The sequence below is a fragment of the Mobula birostris genome, chromosome 5 (genome assembly GCF_030028105.1).
Source record: "Mobula birostris isolate sMobBir1 chromosome 5, sMobBir1.hap1, whole genome shotgun sequence".
In the NCBI taxonomy this organism is placed as follows: domain Eukaryota; kingdom Metazoa; phylum Chordata; class Chondrichthyes; order Myliobatiformes; family Myliobatidae; genus Mobula; species Mobula birostris.
The window spans coordinates 170713596-170733947 of NC_092374.1; the positions used below are offsets into that span (position 1 = coordinate 170713596).

The window sequence follows — 20352 nt, forward strand, 5'->3', positions numbered from 1 at the left end:
CTGGAGCTTTTGGAAAGCATCAAGTTGGATAAGACGCCAGGACTCGATGAGATGTACCCCAGGCTACTGTGGAAGGCGAGGGAGGAGATTGCTGAGCCTCTGGCGATGATCTTTGCATCATCAATGGGGATGGGAGAGGTTCCGGAGGATGGGACGGTTGCGGATGTTGTTCCTTTATTCAAGAAAGGGAGTAGAGATAGCCCAGGAAAATATAGACCAGTGAGTCTTACTTCAGTGGTTGGCAAGTTGATGGAAAAGATCCTGAGAGGCAGGATTTATGAATATTTGGAGAGGTATAATATAATTAGGAATAGTCAGCATGGCTTTGTCAAGGGCAGGTCGTGCCTTACAAGCCTGATTGAATTTTTTGAGAATGTGACTAAACACATTGATGAAGGAAGAGCAGTAGATGTAGTGTATATGGATTTCAGCAAGGCATTTGATAAGGTACCCCATGCAAGGCTTATTGAGAAAGTAAGGAGGCATGGGATCCAAGGGGACATTGCTTTGTGGATCCAGAACTGGCTTGCCCACAGAAGGCAAAGAGTGGTTGTAGACGGGTCATATTCTGCATGGAGGTCAGTCACCAGTGGGGTGCCTCAGGGATCTGTTCTGGGACCCTTACTCTTTGTGATTTTTATAAATGACCTGGATGAGGAAGTGGAGGGATGGGTTAGTAAGTTTGCTGATGACAAAGGTTGGAAGTGTTATGGATAGTGTGGAGGGCTGTCAAAGGTTACAGCGGGACATTAATAGGATGCAAAACTGGGCTGAGAAGTGGCAGATGGAGTTCAACCCAGATAAGTGTGAAGTGGTTCATTTTGGTAGGTCAAATATGATGGCAGAATATAGTATTAATGGTAAGACTCTTGGCAGTGTGGAGGATCAGAGGGCTCTTGGGGTCCAAGTCCATAGGACGCTCAAATCAGCTTCGCAGGTTGACTCTGTGGTTAAGAAGGCGTATGGTGTATTGGTCTTCATCAATTGTGGAATTGAATTTAGGAGCCGAGAGGTAATGTTGCAGCTGTATAGGACCCTGGTCAGACCCCACTTGGAGTACTGTGCTCAGTTTGGGTCACCTCACTATAGGAAGGATATCGAAACTATAGAAAGAGTGCGGAGGAGATTTACAAGGATGTTGCCTGAATTGGGGAGCATGTCTTATGAGAATAGGTTGAGTGAACTCAGCCTTTTCTTCTTGGAGTGACGGAGGATGAGAGGTGACCTGATAGAGGTGGATAAGATGATGATTGGCATTGATCGTGTGGATAGTCAGAGGCTTTTTCCCAGGGCTGAAATGGTTGCCACAAGAGGACACAGGTTTAAGGTGCTGGGGTGTAGGTACAGAGGAGATGTCAGGGGTAAGTTTTTTTACTCGAAGAGCGGTGAGTGCGTGGAATGGGCTGCCGGCAACGGTGGTGGAGGCGGATACGATAGGGTCTTTTATGAGATTTTTGGATAGGTACATGGAGCTTAGAAAAATAGAGGGCAATGGGTAACCCTAGTAAATTCTAAGGTAGGGATATGTTTGGCACAACTTTGTGGGCCAAAGGGTCTGTATTGTGCTGTAGGTTTTCTATGTTTCTATGTTTCTTTGAAGCCAGGGGAAACCATACAGTCACAGGGAGAACATACAGATTCCACAGAGAGCGCCAAGGTCAGGACTGAACCCGGATCGCTGACAGCGTGAGGTGTGGCTTTACCAGCTGCACCACTGGGTCACCTTGAACTTTGTTTAATACTTACCTGACTCTTGAACGGACTCTCGTTCACTAAAAAAATGAACACTTGACCTCTCTACATTGTTGTGACCCTTGCACTTTACCTATCTACCTGCACTGCACCTTCTCAGTAACTGCATCATTGCATTCTCTATTCTGTTTTTCTTTTTACTACCTTGATGTACTTACGTTCAGAATGCTTGTAGGTACAATTTTTGGCCTGGAATGGTCTCGATCAAGATAGCAGCAAAAGCATCACAGTTCGTGAAGAAGTTGTCCTTTTCCCATTATCAAATGTGTGTGGAAATATCACTGTATGCCACTCCAAGTGTGTTTCTGTTGGGCTTCATTGGAAATGAATTTCGGAAGAAAATATAGCTGGCAGCTGATACTCTCACACCCATAGTACCTATGGCTCGAAGGTGGATTCCTTCCCAATGTTCAGTTTTCTCTGGTGATCTATCACTCTTCCCACAAAATAATGGGCTGCAATTTTATTTCCAATGATACTCATTTTAACATATACACTGCAAACAAAATAATCTTAAACTAGGTTGCCTTACATAAAATAAATGGTCTCACACTAGTTACCTGTGTTATCAAGCAGAATGATCATGTTGTTCCAAGCCAAACCATGGTTAGGTTTGAGAAGTGTCGCATTCTGCCATGCACTGAGAGCATCTGCATTTCGATGAAGGTCTGCATACTAAAAGCAAAGGAAAGAGCTGAAGTATCTAAATTAAGAGATTTCAGAGCAGTAAGTCCTTCTCCACAACATTAACGGGCATTTGTATCTCCCCGCTGGATCTTGGAGTGCATTTCATGGGTTATTATCTTGTACATGTCAGAGACCAAGTGAAGGGACCAATGATACGTAATGCCCTAGTTAAGATTTCTACTGCTATGCTGTGAGGTATTTTATTTTAGCAGTTTTCTGTAAAAGCACTGTGGTCCTGCTGGAAAAAGTGGTTTGGCCACATTGTCCAATTGTGTCAGCCAATCAGGAGTGGGATGGCATGGAACATTCTCCAGAGCCGGGCAGGAAGAGTTTTCTGAAGGACAGTAGTCTGGTTTGGGGTCTTTTGGCGGGAGCTGCAGAGAGAAGACGACCAGGAAAGACACCTGGAGGATCCCATTTGAAGGGGAGACACTATTGTAAGGAGCACTTCACAAGGCTGAAGATTCCAAAAAGGGAAGTTCTACCTGTGGTTGGTGAAGAGAATTCAACACCGTGAGTAAAGCTACTCCCAGCTACTACAGAAATTAGCTCCCACATTTATGTGCACATTTAGGCTGGTTTATCTGTAATGGGCCCTTTTATTTTTTTCTTTCTCTGTTAATTGTTTGATAAAGTTGAAAATTGATAAATATACTTTCTTTATCATGTTATGCTGGTATATGATCTGTCATTTCTGGACTTGAATTGGAACATCCCAACATTCCTGTTTGGTTGAACACCAAATACTGACCGTAGACATGTATTGGTTCTGAAAGGCGGCCTTCTCACTGCTGAGTCACAGGGCTGTTAGCAGAGTCAGTTAACAAGCCAGGTTGGTGTATGAGGCCCAGTGAGAGGGATGCAGATATATTACTCACCCAAGGGAAGGAGATCTCTCAGCCAAGCACATTGAGAACGGGAACATACAGTAAGGGCAAGGGATTCCACAGACGCTGGAAATCTTCAACAACACACACAAAATGCTGGAGGAACTCAGCTAGTCAGGCAGCATATATGAACAGGAATAAACAGTCTACATTTCGGACCAATCCCGGTGAAGGGTCCCGGCCCAAAATATCGCCTGCTTATTCCCCTCCATATTGAAGCATCGAAGCGAGTGCAGGGAGTGAGTGCCGCTGCTTACCACTTGATCGGTTGCTCTGTGTCGGAGAGAGGAGAGCCTGTCGCTGCTCCCAGAGTGTGTTGTCCAGGTTTTTTCTGAGTGTTGGATGTGAATTTGAACTATAGACTCTTTTTCCAGTCTTAGAGTTTTTATATTCTATGTTTTATCACCTGATCTTCTTGGTTTTGTTTTGTACGGGGAGGGAGATTGGTGGGGGGGGGGGTCAATGTGTTTGATCCGTTTTGTTCAGGGTTTTTTGTACAGGAGGGGGGATTTGGGGGGTGGTCGATATGCCTGATCTGTTTTGTTCTTTTTTTTTTGGGAGGAGGGATTGGGGGGGGGCGCGAACAATGTGCCTGATCCATTTTGTTTGTTTTTGTGCGGGAGGAGGTCGATGTGTCTGATCCATTTTTGTTCATTTTTTTTTGCAGGGAGACTCCCAGAATTCCTGGTTGGATTTATTAGCAACTGTTTAATATTGATGACCCCTTAGGTTCTGGTCTCCTCTATAAGTAGAAAAGTCTTGTCATGAATGACATCAGTTTCACACAAATAGTCCACATTAAGATTTTTTTGAAAATTAGATACACTGAGCCCAGTCTCCACACAGACTTACCAGGCGTCCGAGATTGTAGTAACAGTCTGGATATCTTTTCCTGTATTTTATTGCTGTCCAGTAACTCTTTTCAGCCTCTTCAAACTTTTTCAAACTGTTTTGTACAATTCCCAGATTCATCCATGCAGCAGCAAAATCAGGCCTGTACATCAGAAACCGAAGGTGAAAACCTCAGGCTTTTCAAATATGATATGAACAGAATATCATACAGAAAATGCATCCCAAAAAGAGGGCTTTTGGCCATTATGCTGCATTCATTCATTCACTCTCTCTCTCTCTCTCTCTCTCACTCACTCACTCAGGCTTCAAATGAAAAGGAAGTCTTCCATTGTCAGAAAATGATGAATAAAAAAAGAAAAATCAAGTTCTGGAGCATTGTGAAGTAATTGGGTGGATGTTGACTGTCTTGTGGAAGGTTTGAGATATGTAAATATGATAAGGGAGCATTGGCAGAATTGTAACACCCATTAGTGATCTGTTCTTAAATGAAATCAGAAACAAGCTAAAACCTACTGAATGGCCACGGCACTAGAGAGCAACTTCTCAGCTTCATGAAGCTCCTTCCTTTCTTTCAAGATGTTTCCCAGGTTGTTCATAGCATGAACGTACGTTGGATGGAGCCTATGGAAAATAAGGATTTTTGTTATTTCTAAAGATCAGCTTTATTTGTCATATGCACATCAAAGCATCGAAATATTCAGTCAAATGCATCTTGTTCATCAAATCAAATCATCAAGGATTGTGTTGGGCCGCCCGCAAGTGTTGCGACAACTTACTTGCTCCAACCATTGGAAGGTGGGATAAACCAAAGCAACCAGAGGAAACCCACACGGTTACAGAGAGAACGTACAAACTCCTTAAAGGCAGAGGCAGGAATTGAACCCTGAAGGCGATCACTGGCACTGTCAAGTGATTTGCTGCTTGCTATGATATCGTGCCACCCCATGTTATGGCTCTAACATAACCATAAAGAGAAAGTTGTGTCCAGTTAAAAAGGACTCTGCAAACTAATTAATTTAGGAGTAGCAATACCTCACAGCTTCTCTGTAGTACAGAATTGCAGACTCTTCTTTTCCTCGGTCAGCTAAGTTCTTGCCAACATTGTAGTGCACCTGTAGTCAAACAGAAAGCTGGCTATTGATGGTTCAGTGTGTATGTTACAGCAATGCCAGGCCTGGTGTACACATGATATACTGAAAGCAGTATGCTGTCAGTACTGCCATCTTGCCTCTGCTCACTCACACCATGCTGGGAGGAGGGAGGGAAAATTATCAATGCCAGATTCTCTGGTATACAGGTCTTTTAACTACGGCAGGTACAGATCTTCAACTCTAGTTAAGGTCAGTGCTACTTGCAAACAGTATGTCTATAATCCCACGAGAGTGATCCCACTGTGCACTGTATGCCAACTTACAGAATTGTACCAGCTGCAGCATCTACACCCAACACTCCATTCGAGGAAGTGAGCTTTGTGCGCTTAGTCTGTCCTCTAAATGGACAACATCTCCTGCTAGATGTTCCAGATCAGGTGAGCAGGACTGCGACAGAAATGTCAGATATGTGCACCACAATGAGTTAATCAACTCCACCTCCTCTACGTTTAAGAGACTGCAGCGCTGCACCCAAAATGGAGGGGGTGAGCCATGTTTCCATGAAGCAAAGTAGATAGCAGACACCTAATGTCCCTCAGGTAGTGCAATCTTACTCTGAGGTCTTTAATTTTATTCTTCAGAGACTGTACGTTCGACAGCAGGATAGTAGGGAGTGGGGGGGGGGGAAGGAGGATATAAGGGTAATACGTTCCAATCTTACTTGCAGCCAAGCACACTTTCTATGTTTTTTTTTCTTAAGGGGGAACTGCACTCGCAACCTGATTCTGCAGTCTGGGGACTACCGATTTTGAGAATTGACAGTTTTTTAAACATCTTAAGAAGATATTGCTTACTGAAGTGTCCATGGCAGTGACTGTGAGTTTCAGCTATAGTAGTCCTAAATGGGAATACCTGACGATTCCCTTTGGAGATGCAAACAAACAGCTGCCACTTTCCAGCACCGTTTTGGAAAATTTGGAGCATTTTAGAATGGTACATGCTGTAGTCACAGTAGACCATCAGTACAAGTCAATGCTTAAGGTGGTGGATGGCTTCTTTGTCAGGAACGGGGTAGAGATGATCTACACTTATTGAACGAAGTGAAGAGTGTTCTGCCACTCTTCTGACTGGTAGCCAACGGAAAGATTTTGGTATGTTGTCCCAATTCGAGAGCTATGCAGAATTAGTTACACCATGTCAGACTTTTCTTCCGTTAAAAAGGAGTAATCAATCAAAAACAATTATTTCAGATCATCTGCAATAAAGAGTAATTTTAATTATTTTTATAATGTATAAAATAGTTTATTTATCAGATTTCCTTTAAATGTGTGCAATGTCTTACTTTGGCATTGAAGGGACACACTGATAAGGCACTTGTGAACAGAGCTTCCTCTGATCTCCAGTGACTGCTGCGTCGGATACATTGCATGACATTCAGCGTTACCAAGCCCAACAGAGCAGCAGAGAGGAGGCTCTAAAGAAAATCACAGAGCAAAAAATTTAATTGGCAATCTGTAATTAGTGGTGCTGATAATCATGAATATCAGAGTAAAATAAATCAACATCATCCCACCTTGATTCGCCTGCCTTTTCTTGATAGTACACAGATGGCATACGACAAGAGGATGCAATAACCAGTGCTGGAGAGATAGATCACCCTCTCTGCAATCACAAACCCAACTCGGAAGAAAATGTTAGACGCTGGGAGGAAGGGGATGATCACAAGGGTAATCCCAGAGGCAAGAATTCTATAAACACATTGAAAGGCATCTGTTTTAAAATGTGCTTGAATTAAGAAAATAAATCTCAAATTAACATTCCAGTATTAATCTTTCTATCCACATTTAGAGACAACCTAAAAGATACAGGAAAGAAATTAACTGAAAATTGGTGCAGCCATCTCACAGAGAAATACTCTGTATATTCATTTCACCTCTGCATGCATGAATTTACGCATTTGACATTAAACTCGACTTTGAATTAGAAACACTCAAACCTCTTAATTATTTTGCTTTCTCCGTACAAACCATCCCATCACATTAAAGTCACAGAACTTGCAAGGGGAGGTTAGGGTTAAGGAAATAAGTTACTTCTAAAAGTTATCACCCAGGAGACAGACAACTCTTGTGACTCAAATTAAGCATACCAGTGAATGATGTGTCCTGCTGTCCTGACAGAAAAGTCCTATACTTTGTGTCCAACAGATGTACAAGGCCCTAACCCATAAATCTATCTGAGTAGCATTCAGAACTATAATATTAACTGTCTTGTATTTATGACCTTACTATCATTCTGACAGTCAATAATAAGAAACTCACTCCCACAGGGAGTGGTGGAAACAAAGAGACATATCTCAGGGATCCCACCAGCGAGAGGGGAACAGAAAGTCAAGGTGACCGTGGGAGCTGGAGTAGAGTGGAAGGAGCCCTGAATGGGACATAAAGAGCCGATGGGCTGAATGGCCTTTTTCTATACAGTAGATTTCTCCTCATGTTAATGCCTTGCCACAATAAGTGCATCATTCACATTGATACTTTCTGGCCATTAATGTAATGAGTTTTATTTGAGGTGGCTACTTCAATAATACAAAGGTTATCACTATTTTCAAAATTACCCTTTCCCTTCTCCAACCACGTGGATGCCATGTTCAAGAAAGCTCAGTAATACCTTTATTCCTCAGGAGTCTAAAGAAACATAGACCTCCCTGTTGACCCTCACCAATTCTTATGCATGTACCATAGGAAACATCCCATCTGGATACATCATGGCTTGATATTGCAACTGCTCTGATTGTGATTTCAAGAATCCGTGGAGTGTTGAGGATACATCATGGAATTCTTGCTGCCTTGCTAGCATAATCAAAGACCCCATTTCATTCTCTCTTATCCCTTTTCCCATCCGGCAGATTTAAAGAAAGCCTGAAAGCGCATACCAGCCTCCGGGGAAAAACAAAACTTCAACACTCCTGTTTTAAATGACTGGCCCACATCTTATTTATCTTTATACAAGCCACACTACCCAGCAAATTTCAACCCTAGCCTAATCACAGGACCATTTACAATGACCAATTAACCTCCTAACCAGTATGTTGGACTCTGGGAGGAAACCAGAGCACCCGGAGAAAATACACGCATTCCTGGGGAGGAAAGTACCAACACCTTACAGACAGTGTTGGATTTGAACTCTGGCACCCCGAGCTTTAATAGCGTTGCCTTAACTGCTATGTTACCACGGCATCCTAAACTCGGTACTTTAGTTCACTTTTCATGTCAGGAACACAATGAGGCAGCAACTTCACAAATTCATTTGTAGGTTTAGTACTAAGTATGAACACAGATCTTTCTCCCCAGATAACCTTATGATAGCATGCAAAGAAATATACTTCATATGCAGCTGGCAAAGGTGAGGGTCTATAAAGGCAAATTTACCTTCTTTCATCTGGGCTTCTGGAGAATAAACTTTGCCAGATGATTCCAATAAGGAAGAACCAAAGAGCAAGAAGGGCAAGAATTCTAAATTCGCTGAATGATTTAATCAGGGGTAAACAGCCCATCGACCAATCAAAGCACAGCCACCAGGGACACACGAGTAGCCATGCATTCAGAGAGTAATAGTAATTATAATTAATAGTCTGTTAAATAAAATAAACAAACCCAACATTAGTTTTTTTTAAAAATAGAAAACCATGCTGCTAAAATACTGGATTTACATCATGAGAACTGGACAACTGCACAGTTGGTTAGACCGTACCTGGAACACTGTGAGCATATCTGAGCATCAGCCCTAGGAAGGGTATGTTGGAAGGAGAGCAGTGTGGTGTCTGGACTCAAAGAACTAAGTAACAAGGAGAGTTCAGATGAACTGGGGATGCACTCCTTAGAATTTAAGGATACTGAATAACTTAATCATAGTTCTCAAGATATCCACAAGGAAACATAGAGATGAACCACACCCCCATAATTGGGAAAGTCTAGGATGAAAGTAGAGCCAGGCATTTCAAAAGAAGGGTAGGAAACCATTTTCCACATGGGGAGTCATAAACACAAGAGGTTTTTCATATGCTAGAAATCCAGAACATCCAGTCCTGATGAAGGGTCTCGAACCAAAACATCAACGGTTATTCTTTTCCACAGATGCTGCCTGGCCTGTTGAGTTCCTCCAGCATCTTGTGTGTGTGTGTTGCACCATACAGAGAATGGAGGCGTTTTGGACTCTCTTCTACAAACATACTTTTAAGTTAATTGTTCATTATTAGTACAAGACTGAGACATTCGAAATCCTGAAGATTGAGAGGGATTTGAGGCAAAGGCAGATGCAGTAAGTGCTCATTACTTGTGAGGGTAGTGGGGACAGAGATTTTGTGGTTAATAAAGAAACATGGTTTCACACCACCTCTGGCAATGGCACTAAGGGTGCACTGAAATACAGGACCAAACCCTCCATGGATATAAACTTAAGTTTCATTGAGGAGGAGGAGAAGATGGCAACGCGATGCAGCGCGCAGCGGTCACTCCGGTGAATGATATCTGTTATCTATCAAGTAGGGTGCCGTGCACAATCCTGATTTGATAGAGACGGACGTGAGAGCACGGAGGAACATCTGGAGAAACTTCTGAAATGCCTGCTTCGCTGCTGCTGTTACTGTGTCATCCAGAATCTCCGGAGGGGAAGGCCGAGTCCTCGGCTTTGCTTGTTGTTCGGTGGCCGGGGCGGGGTCAAAGTGCTCGGAGAGGATGGTGCTCGGGAGGCTGTATTGGAGGGGCTGGTCGGAGGCTCGAAATTTTCGGACGGACTCAGAGTCGGCTGTGGTCAGGTGCTTCCAATGCATCGGCAGTTGTCGGCGCCTGGAAGTTTATGGCAGGGAGAGTTTCTCTCTTTTGCCGGCTGCTATTGGGACTAGATCAGAACTTTGAGACTTTATTTTACCGTGCCCATGGTCTGCACTTTATCAAATTACGGTATTGCTTTGCACTGCTGTAATTATATGTTATAATTATGTGGTTTTGTCAGTGTTAGTCTTTGGTTTGTCCTGTTTTTTCGTGATAGCACTCCGCAGGAACGTTGTATCATTTCTTAATGCATGCATTTCTAAATGACAATAAACGAGGACTGAGTGTCCACATAATCTAAAAAAAAGCTAGAGTTTCTGACCCTGGTTTAGACCACGTACCCGACCATTGCTCTTTACCCTCATTCTGGCCACAAACAGATCAATGATATTTCAGAACTTACCAACAAGGAACCATGGATTTAATCCAATTCATGGCAAAAAGGATCCCTGGGCAATACAGGTAAGAGCTCTAGAGGAACCATTTGCCAATGTTTCCAGTAACACATGGCCATCCTTATGACTATATAGATCTGCCTATAGTAAATCTGCAGATAATCAGAATCACAATTATTATCACTGTCTTGAAGTTCTATGTATTATGTGTGCCATTGCAAGAAGCTTCAAGGAGTGAGATTCTGTGATATTGTTGCTAGCAGGTGTTGGAGCAGAAGAGCAATGGGCATTCAGTACTACAAATGAAGAGCTCACATAACAGTCATTCAGCACTGGGGGGGGCATTCGGCCCACTATATGTATGCTGGTTCTTTGAAAGAACTCTCTGGTTGACTCCATATCTTTGCTCCTTTTTCAAACCCTTCGCAAATACTTCATTTTTAAGATGTCTAAATATCTTGAAAGTCATTCAATACATCATGTTTTTGAATGGTATAATCTCTTTTATAACAAAAATGTAACACTCCCTCATAGCAACTTTTGCCAATTACCTTAAATTTGCGTTTTATGGTTAAGGAAACTTTGCCTGAGCATTCACTCTATCAAAACTATTTCATATTTTAAACTTCCCTTAACTATCTTCACATGAAGGAAAACAATTCCATCTTCCCCCACCCTCATTCATGGACACATTCCAGTTATAGTTCCTCTCTAGCTGCCCTAAGGACATGACCTCCTTCCAAGAGACCAGTGCCTAGAATGGACACAGTATTCCAGCTGAGCCTTAACCAGTTATGTATAATGCAATATTTCCAACACCTGAATGGAGAAATGAAAATCACATATGGAAGATTATTGCACACAGCGACTGGGAAACTTGATTCATTAAAATTCATAATACATAGGATAACATCTGGATAAAGACTTTAGAAAAAAAGCAACAGAAGGACATGAAGAGGATTGAGAAGAGGCTCATTTGGAGAATAATGTTCTGAAGATTTTATCTGCAGCATATATACAATCATGGCATGATTAAGATCTTAAAATACAAAGGCTTTCCTAGCTTTGGATTATAATAATGTGGATGGCTTCACTTTCAAAAGGAGTGTTGGAAGCTTACTCGCACGAGTGCACTGTCGGCAAACGAGGCTGGGTTATCGACCTCGGTGAATGCCGGGGGGCCAGTGCCCATGATCCTCCAACGACAGTATAGCAGCACGGCTCCGCCCAATGACACCAGGAGAACGCGGGTAAAAAACCCTCTTATCCATGTTAGGTTTCTCTGAGAAGGAAATGGACAGAAAATGAAAAGAACCGGTGCAGGCAAACATTTCAAAACATTTTAAGAATGCTAAGTAACCATAACGATGTACCACATGACTTCTTCCAATTCAAGGGACACAACAGACAGCCTGCTGGAAGGACTTGGCAGCATCTGTGGGAGAAAAGGAATTGCCCAAGGTTTTGACCTGAATCATCAAAAAGTCCTTTCTTTCTGCACATGATGCTTGACCTGCTGAGTTCCTCCAGCAGATTGTTTGTTGCTCCAATTCTACTTTCCTGACAAGGGAAGGGTGCTGAAAGCAAGAGGGCATAGGTTTAAGATCAAAAGTAAGATAATTAAAAGCGACATCAGGGGTAGCTTCTTCACACAAAGGCTGATGTGGAATAGGAATAAGCTGACAGAAATAGTGGTTGAGGTGGGCATCTTAGCAATATTTAAGACATCCAGTCTAAGCACTTATCAGAGAGCTACGGGCCAAAAGCAGGCAGATGAAATGAACTTGCTAGACAATACAGTCAGCATGGATAATCTGAACCAAAGGGCCTGTTTCATGTTGTACAGGTCAACAACGAAAGCAATGTACTCTAAATAAAATTACACAGAATGTACTGCACAGAAACAGGCCTTCAAATGCAATTAAGTTGCTCAGAATCTTCAGCACAACATGCTCCACATGAGCCCTCTCACAATCCTCATCACGTATTCCAACTATATCCTACAGTTCCTTCCTTTATCCAGAATTTATCCAGCTCCTCTGCTCCATGCTGGTGTTTCAACAGAAACCTCCTCCCACTTTTCTTCCTCCTCTCCCCATCACCAACTCTCTCTTGCCTTTGTGCGTTTATCCAGCTTAACCTCAGACACAAGTGACTGTAGATGCTAGAATCTAGAACGACAATCTGTTGGACAAACTCAGTGGGTTGAGTAGCATCTGTGGAGGAAAATGGACAGTTGATTTTTTTAGGTCGAGACTTTTCATCCGGACTGAAAAAAAGGGAAGGTGGCCAGTTTAAAAAGAGTTGGCAGTAGGGTGAAGCAAGAGTGGATCCAGGTGAGGAGATGATATGCAGGGGAGGGGAGGGGGGAGTTAAGGAGAATGGGAATGATGTCAGAAGCTGGGCGGTGACTGGTGAAAGTGACAAAGGGGCTGGAGAAGATGGAATTTGATAGGAGAGGAAGGTAAAGCATGGACGACAGAGAGATGGGGAGATGAACCAGTTGAAGGGGTGTGCTGACGATGGGCAGATGGAGCGGGTGAGGAACAAGAAAGTGTTACAATGATGGGGGCCAGTTGGATCAGGTGGAGAGAGAAAAGAGGGGCAAATGGAAAGAGAAAGAGCATTTGCCAAAAGTTTAAGAATTTAATGTTGATGCCACCAGGTTGAGACCACCCAGGAGGAATATGGAGTGCTGATCCTCTAATTTCCCTAGTTATTTCTTCTTTCCTAGAGTCTCTATTCATCCCTGAATCAACCAAAATCATGCTAAAGGGAGATTATCTGTTGATTATCACACTGCTATTTGTGGGAACTTATTTTGTGTGAATTAGGAGCGGTGTACGTCACATTACAACAATAAGCAGACTTTAAAAGTATATCATTAACTTTAAAGTACATCAGGATGTCCTGAGTGAGACATAATAGGAGTGTCATTTTTTACCTCAGATGTTTTGTCTTTCCCTAACAGGGTTACTCCGAGCTGTAAGATATCCACTTTGCAAACCACTAGTGCATCAAACACTATGTTCACACCCTGTGAGGACAGACAAAAAAGGGAACATGAACAACAACTGCAAGAGATAGAAAATATGAGGAAAAGTAGAGCATCAGTTTCCAACTGTAAGCAACAAACTTTCTCACCAGCACCGTGATACCCTGTTCCTTGCAAAGCATTGCAACTGCACAAAGCAACAGGCTGGCAAAAATCCAGCAAAGGGAGAACTCTGCAGCCACATCATCTAGAATAACATATAATGCAATTATTAGCCTTAATTCTCATCTACAACTACCACAGCGTAAAAGCAGTATCATAATAAACATATCTGAATTGCAACAACCATATCCCACCCAGGCCTTACTCTTCGACCCGATCCCATGGTCTTCCATGGTCAAATTAACTAGTCCACTCCACTATCTATGGTACAGTTCAAAAGTATTAGGCACATATATATATATAGCTGGAGTGCCTAAGACCTCTGCACAGGACTGCAGTAATTTTACATATTGTACTGTACTGCTGCTGCAGCAAAAAAATTCATGCCATATGCGAGTGATGATAGACCTGATCTGATATGGGTCTCTATTGTGGCCTGAGAGTGGGAAGGGAGCATGGAGAGGGAAATCATGGTTGGGAAAAGGCAAAGGAAGAGGGGGAGGAGCAGGAAGCACCAGAGACATTCTGTCATGATCAATAAAGCAATTGACTGGAATCAAGTAACCTTGCCTCATGTCTCGGGGCTGGATGTGTCTGCACCCATGCCACCTACCAGCCCAGCACACATTCTCTACCACCTGTCCCACACTCCTCCCGTGACAATCCATCCTCAGCTTTCCCAACTTCCTTTACTCCTGCCAGAGTACAAACTCACTCTGCACTCCACATTGACAAATACAGTACTGTGCAAAAATCTTGGGCACCCTAGCTATACATAAAGACTTTTGCACTGTCTCTACTCGCAAGCAGTGATCTCCAAGATGTGTGGTACAAGCATTCTACAAACAATGACACTTAACAATTATACGTACACTTCCTGAAGGCTTTACAGTAACTGAAGGACAATGATGATTATACGTACACTTCCTGAAGGCTTTACAGTAACTGATGAAGGACAATAAAAAAAACAGAGCACAGAGCAGGTCTGCTCTACCAACAATACCAGCAACCTAGAAGACATAAATCAGAAAATTGCTCTCGTCAATGTTAGACAATCAATGTAACCCACGCCCTCTTGCCCAGTCTTTACCCTCCCTGACTTTCAGCTCATCACAAGATCTGCTGCCCATGTCCTAACTCCCACCACATTGCACTCACCATTTGCGGGCTGATCTTCACTGGTTCCCTGTATAGTAACATCTCCATTTTAAAATCCTCACCTTACATTTAAGTCCTTCCTTCAGGGCTGGCACTTCCCGACCTCTGTTATCTCTTCCAGCCAAACAAATCCCAACAAAATGTGATCACTTCTAATACCAGCCTCTATTGATTCCCCATACACAGGAGTCCTTCAGTGGCCCAGCTCCTATGCTCTGGAATTCCCTCTCCTTGTTCTTTGGGACCGTATCCCTCCACAAACAAGCACTAATCCCTTGCCTCTGTGCCCTATAACGTAGCTCCATGTCAAAATCTCTCTAATAAAAAATCTTCGACTATTATTGAAGATAAAGTTCCTGAAGATTGAAAACTGTCCTAATAAAAATGAAATAAATTTGAACTTCCATTACACTACCTGAACTGCCCAGGTGAAATATGAAAAGTGCAGTATTAGTGATGGACACAACTATTATGATATAAACTGATGTGACCCCACCAGTCATTTCTTAAACATGCCTTGAAATGCCTACTTACACTCTCAGTGTGCACTGGATGAACAGCAAAGAGCAAAGCAGCTAGAAATGATGCCTTTGGTGCCTTATTAAGCAGCTTCCCTCTTTCATCATGTACCAGACCACCCAGAAGTACTGAGAACACATCAAGCATCATTACAGAAATTACACTGTGCAATGCGATGTTGACTACATGAAATCCAATTGGGTGCAATCCTCCAGCCACGAGATAGTTCAACCTAGAAGAAAACATAGACAAGTCAAAAACTTATGCAGAAGTGTGCTATGATATGCTGATATAAGATATTATGTTATATGAATGTAAGGGGTTTCTTCCTTTATGTTACTGCGAAGGCTAACAAAATGGCTTCTTTGTTATGTTATAATTAAAATGGCTTTTCTGTAATAATAACTGCGATGTAAGGAGTTCTCTCTCTCTGCTTGTTTGGGTTATATTATTGATAAGAGAGGGACAAACCAATTGGGATAGATGTTATTCTTTCTTGTGTGTCTGTAAGGTATTGTTTTTCGTGGGCGTTGAGGGAGAGAGGCGCGATGTGGATAGAGAGAGGAGAAACGATGCTGTAAGCTGGGCGGCGGAATGGACCCCGAGCGGGGGTCCGAGGCCCAGGGTGTTCGGAGAGGAGAGGAGACGAAGACAGACTAGTGTGGAGCGTCTGGTCGACCACCGTGGTTGGTCCCAGGCGGTCGGAGGGGATCGAATGGTGGAAAGAAGACTCCATTAATTGAGCTCCAACTGTTGTGCACAAAGTGGTTGAACTTTGATAAGTTTGGCGCCTTTTATTTTCCTTTTATATTTTATCTCTATTAATTACATAGTTCCAGTAAGATCTATATAGTGTAATCATTATTCGCATATGGTGTATTGTCTGTTATTTGGCAGGGTCGGGTACATCACACAGCATCCACACAAACTTGAATACCCAGTCTGGCGGGGCCGAAGGCTGCTCCCCCTAGACGAAAGCGAGCTGAGTGAGCCTGAGGCTTACCAGGGGGCTACATAAATACACACAAAATAGAAGCAGAAGGCTGCCATTTGTCTCCTTTAGCCTGCTATAGCTTTCATCAAGATCACGGCTAAACTTTCACTTCAACGTCACCTTCTCCTGCTTATTCCCAGAGCTCTTGATTTCCTTAATAGCCAGAAATCTATCAATGTTTTGAATGGATACAGTGACTACAGTACTCTAGGGTAAAGAATTTCAAAGTTTCTCCAACTTCTGAATGAAATTGGTTCTCCTTATCCAGTCCAAAATGGTATACAGCTTATTTGGAGATTGTGACCCACTGATTTCAGATTCCCTAGCCAAGGATATGTTTATCTTGCATACAGCTTGATCAACCCCATGAGAATATTCTAAGTGCTAAAGACATCATGTCTTTTTAGAGTTAGTCTTGCGAGACCATGGATCTGCACCTGGAAAGTCTTCACTCTCCAGGGCGCAGGCCTGGGCAAGGTTGTCCGGAAGACCGGCAGTTGCCCATGCTGCAAGTCTCCCCTCTCCATGACACTGATGTTGTCTAAGGGAAGGGCATTAGGACCCATACAGCTTGGCACCAGTGTCGTCGCACAGCAATGTGTGATTAAGTGCCTTGCTCAAGGACACAACACGCTGCCTCAGCTGGGGCTTCAGATCGCTAGTCGCACGTCTTAACCACTTGGCCACGTGCCCACACTCAGCATACAGCATAAAAACAGGCCCTTCAGATCACCTTGACTATTCAAGCTAGCCACAATTGCCTGCATTCGGCCAATATCCCTTGAAACCTTTGTAAATGTCCTTTAAACATTGTAACCGTTCCTGCCTCTACACCTTCCTCTGTAAGCTCCTTTCACAAGATGGGTGACCAACATCCTTCTTAAACCTAGAGAATACAGGCCTAGTCCATGCAATCTCTCCTATGTTATGTTACCAGGTGAAACAACAGTTAAAGACCATTGATCTAATTTTCCTTAGACTTGGATATACAATTAGGACTACACACTTGTTAAGGCACACTAAGTAACAAATAAATAGTATGACTAATACACCCTGGATGTACAAGCATTGCACCTCGTCGAGTCGATGTGGAAAGGATAAAAAGCTTCAAGCTCCTGGGTATCGACATGTCAGAGGAGCAACACATTGACGCAATCACAGAAAGGTATGCCACTAAATAGGTATGCAAGTTTTTACAGATGTATGGCAGAGAGCACTGAGAGGTCAAGCCATGGCCTGTCATGAAACCTGGAATAAGCAAGGGGTCCGTGGAGCCTGGGTTGGGAACCCCCGGCTTTTAGCGTGATCAGCATGTGGAAATATGGTAGTTTAGCCATTAGTGAGACTTGGTTATAGAAAAGACACAACCGGCAGCTTAATATTCCAGGGCTTTGTTTTAGCTTCGATAGAGGGGCAGGTATCAAAGGTGGGGTGGGCAGCATTACTCATCAGGGAAAGTGCCACAAACATGCTCAGACAGGATAGACTGGAGAGCCCACCTACTGAGGCTCTATGGGTGGAACTGAGGAATACGAAAGGGATTTAGAGGAGCAAATTTGTAGAGAGCTAGAAGACAGCAAGAAACGCAAGGTTGCAATAATAGATGATTTTAACTTTCCACATGTTGACTGGGATTCCCAAACCGTAAAAAGGATTGAATGGGACAAAGTTTGTCAAATTTGTTTAGGAAAGTTCCCTTAATCAGTATGTAGAGGTCCCAACTAGACAGGGCGTAATATTGGATCTTCTATTAGGGAATGAGATAGGACTGGTAAAAGTGTGTGCAGGGGAATGCTTTGGATCTAGTGACCATAATTCCAATAAGTTCAAGATAATTATGGAGAAGGACAGAATTGGTCCTTGGGTTGAGATTCTAAACTGGAGGTGTGGATTTGTTATTTTCTTCATTTACACTTTTATCCCTCATCAGGAAGGCCTCTGGACTTTGTTTCTTTCTGGAAAACAGATCCAACTAGTTCCTCTCCACCACCATTCCCCTCTGCTGGCAGTACTCACTCAACAACTTCCGTCTTGGCCCTTCACAAACATGAGCCCCAGTTAGGCCTGCCATCTCGTTGGCTGCAGGGATGATGCATGTTCCAAACGTCCCCCAACACTACTCCCTAACTCTTTCTCCACTACACGGACGACTGCATTGGTGCCACTTCCTGCACCCGTGCAGAGTTCATCAATTTCTTCACCTCCACTGCCTCTGTGTGTTGCTCCAGATTTTAAGCATCTGCAGTCTCTTGTGCCTTCCTAAAATAGGCTTGTATTGCCAACAGAGGAGGACAGATCACAGATTGAAGGTATAAGGTAGAGCTGGATTTTAAAAATGGACCAAATCCTTTCACAATAACACACAGACTTACCTGAACGTAAGCACTGTAAGTGGTCGGTAGGATTTGTGACTGGTATTGCTAATAAGATTAGTTCCCCAGAAGTCATGCTCCCAAAGATTGCCAAGTGATGTTTCGGGTCTAAGGTCCTGACACACAAAAAAATGCCAGAAGTTAAATGATCGACATATCATTTTCACACAGTTATCATGAAATCAGGCAGTTGGACTCACTTCAGCCCCCTTTTGCCCTTCTAATTTATTTTTAAGTAGCCCACACACTCTCAATACTCCCCTGTTCCCAGCTCCTTTAACTGCCACAGGCTTCCTTTCTTTACCTAGCCTTAGAAAATCACCTGACATTTGGGGTTCCTTGGAATTGTTTATTTGTTTGTTGAGATACAGTGTGGAATAGGTCCTTCCAGCCCTTTTTTTCCACCCCACCCAGCAATCCCCCAATTTAATCCTAGTTTAATTAAAGGACAATTTACAACGACCTATTAACCTACCGACCGGTAGGTCTTTGGACTGTGGGTGGAAACTGGAGCAGCTGGAGGAAACCCACACAGCCACGGGGAGAAAGTGCAAACAGGCACTGGTGGGGATTGAACCCCAGTCGCCTGTACTGTAAAGCTCTGCGCTAACCACTACGCCACCGTGCAGCCCACTTGAAAGGTGATCTTTATTCTTCCAGGTCTATGTCTGCCTGGTCTCGCCTTATTAATCAATTTAGGACCTGAATTTACAAGCCATCCTTACCTCTTCCTGTAACTGTATTGAAAGTCACAAAGTTAGGATCAATGCTCTCCCACTGACATTTCAACTGCCTGCCTAGGCACATTACATAAGATTCTCCCTTTTCTTGAGCAAGACACACAAAAATGGGCGCCACGATAGTGTAGCAGTTAGTGGGACACCATTGCAGCTCAGGGCATTGTAGTTCGGAGTTCAATTCCCACGTCCTCTGTAAGAAAGCTTGTATATTCTTCCCGTGTGCACATTGGGTTCTTCTGGGTGCACTGGTTCCTCCCACAGCACAAAGAGGAACCGGTTAGAAAAGTTAACTATAAATTGTCCTGTGATTAGGTTGGGGTTAAATAGGTGGGTTACAGCAGCTCGTTAGGCTAGAAAGGCTTGTCTGCACTGTATGTCTAAATAAAGCTGCAGGAACTCAGCAGGTCAGGCAGCGTCTATGGAGAGAAATACGCAGTTGACATTTCAGGCTGAGACCCTTCATCAGGTCCAGAAGAGGACTGAAGCCCAAATCAAGGGGGGTAGGGAGGGAGAAGGAGCACAAACTGGTAGGTGATGGATGTACAATATCAACTAGTTTTAAGTGTCAGGATTTTCAAATTTGAATCTCATACCATATTGTTGATTATAGCCTCTGAATCGTCAAAGACAAAGTCTCCATCGTAACTGATGCCAAAGCACAGAAGGGCCAGTGAAGCAACAACGGCCCTTGCCCAGGGATGAGGGAGTTGGGGGATGGGTAGAGCGTTGTCCAAGCTCCATTCACTCTGCAGCATCGTGCTAAATCCTGGGCCACCACTGTGACTCTGGTTTTCGCCTATCCATAACCTGGGATGGAGAACAGAGTAAGATATGGATAAACAGTTTCTGAGAATTCAGGACATTCATCTTAATGGGGCAGAAAATGATGGACTGAATGTATAGTTTAATAGCTACAGAT

At 43.2% G+C, this 20352-nt stretch overlaps 1 protein-coding gene across 1 annotated transcript in view; it reads right to left on the minus strand.

Annotated features, from left to right (window-relative positions):
- The window catches only part of tmtc4 (transmembrane O-mannosyltransferase targeting cadherins 4), a 39144-nt gene that overhangs the window by 18249 nt on the left and 543 nt on the right, over window positions 1-20352 (minus strand). Inside the window, exons 2-15 of the mRNA XM_072258857.1 lie at window positions 20027-20240; window positions 18694-18809; window positions 15343-15559; window positions 14573-14660; window positions 13638-13735; window positions 13438-13530; window positions 11614-11775; window positions 8698-8900; window positions 6843-7017; window positions 6612-6743; window positions 5211-5290; window positions 4692-4799; window positions 4179-4320; window positions 2313-2427 (exon numbers count right to left, since the gene is read on the minus strand). Coding sequence (XP_072114958.1) covers window positions 2313-2427; window positions 4179-4320; window positions 4692-4799; window positions 5211-5290; window positions 6612-6743; window positions 6843-7017; window positions 8698-8900; window positions 11614-11775; window positions 13438-13530; window positions 13638-13735; window positions 14573-14660; window positions 15343-15559; window positions 18694-18809; window positions 20027-20188 — 1891 coding nt within the window. The 5' untranslated portion in view covers window positions 20189-20240. The remainder of the gene's footprint in view (window positions 1-2312; window positions 2428-4178; window positions 4321-4691; window positions 4800-5210; window positions 5291-6611; window positions 6744-6842; window positions 7018-8697; window positions 8901-11613; window positions 11776-13437; window positions 13531-13637; window positions 13736-14572; window positions 14661-15342; window positions 15560-18693; window positions 18810-20026; window positions 20241-20352) is intronic.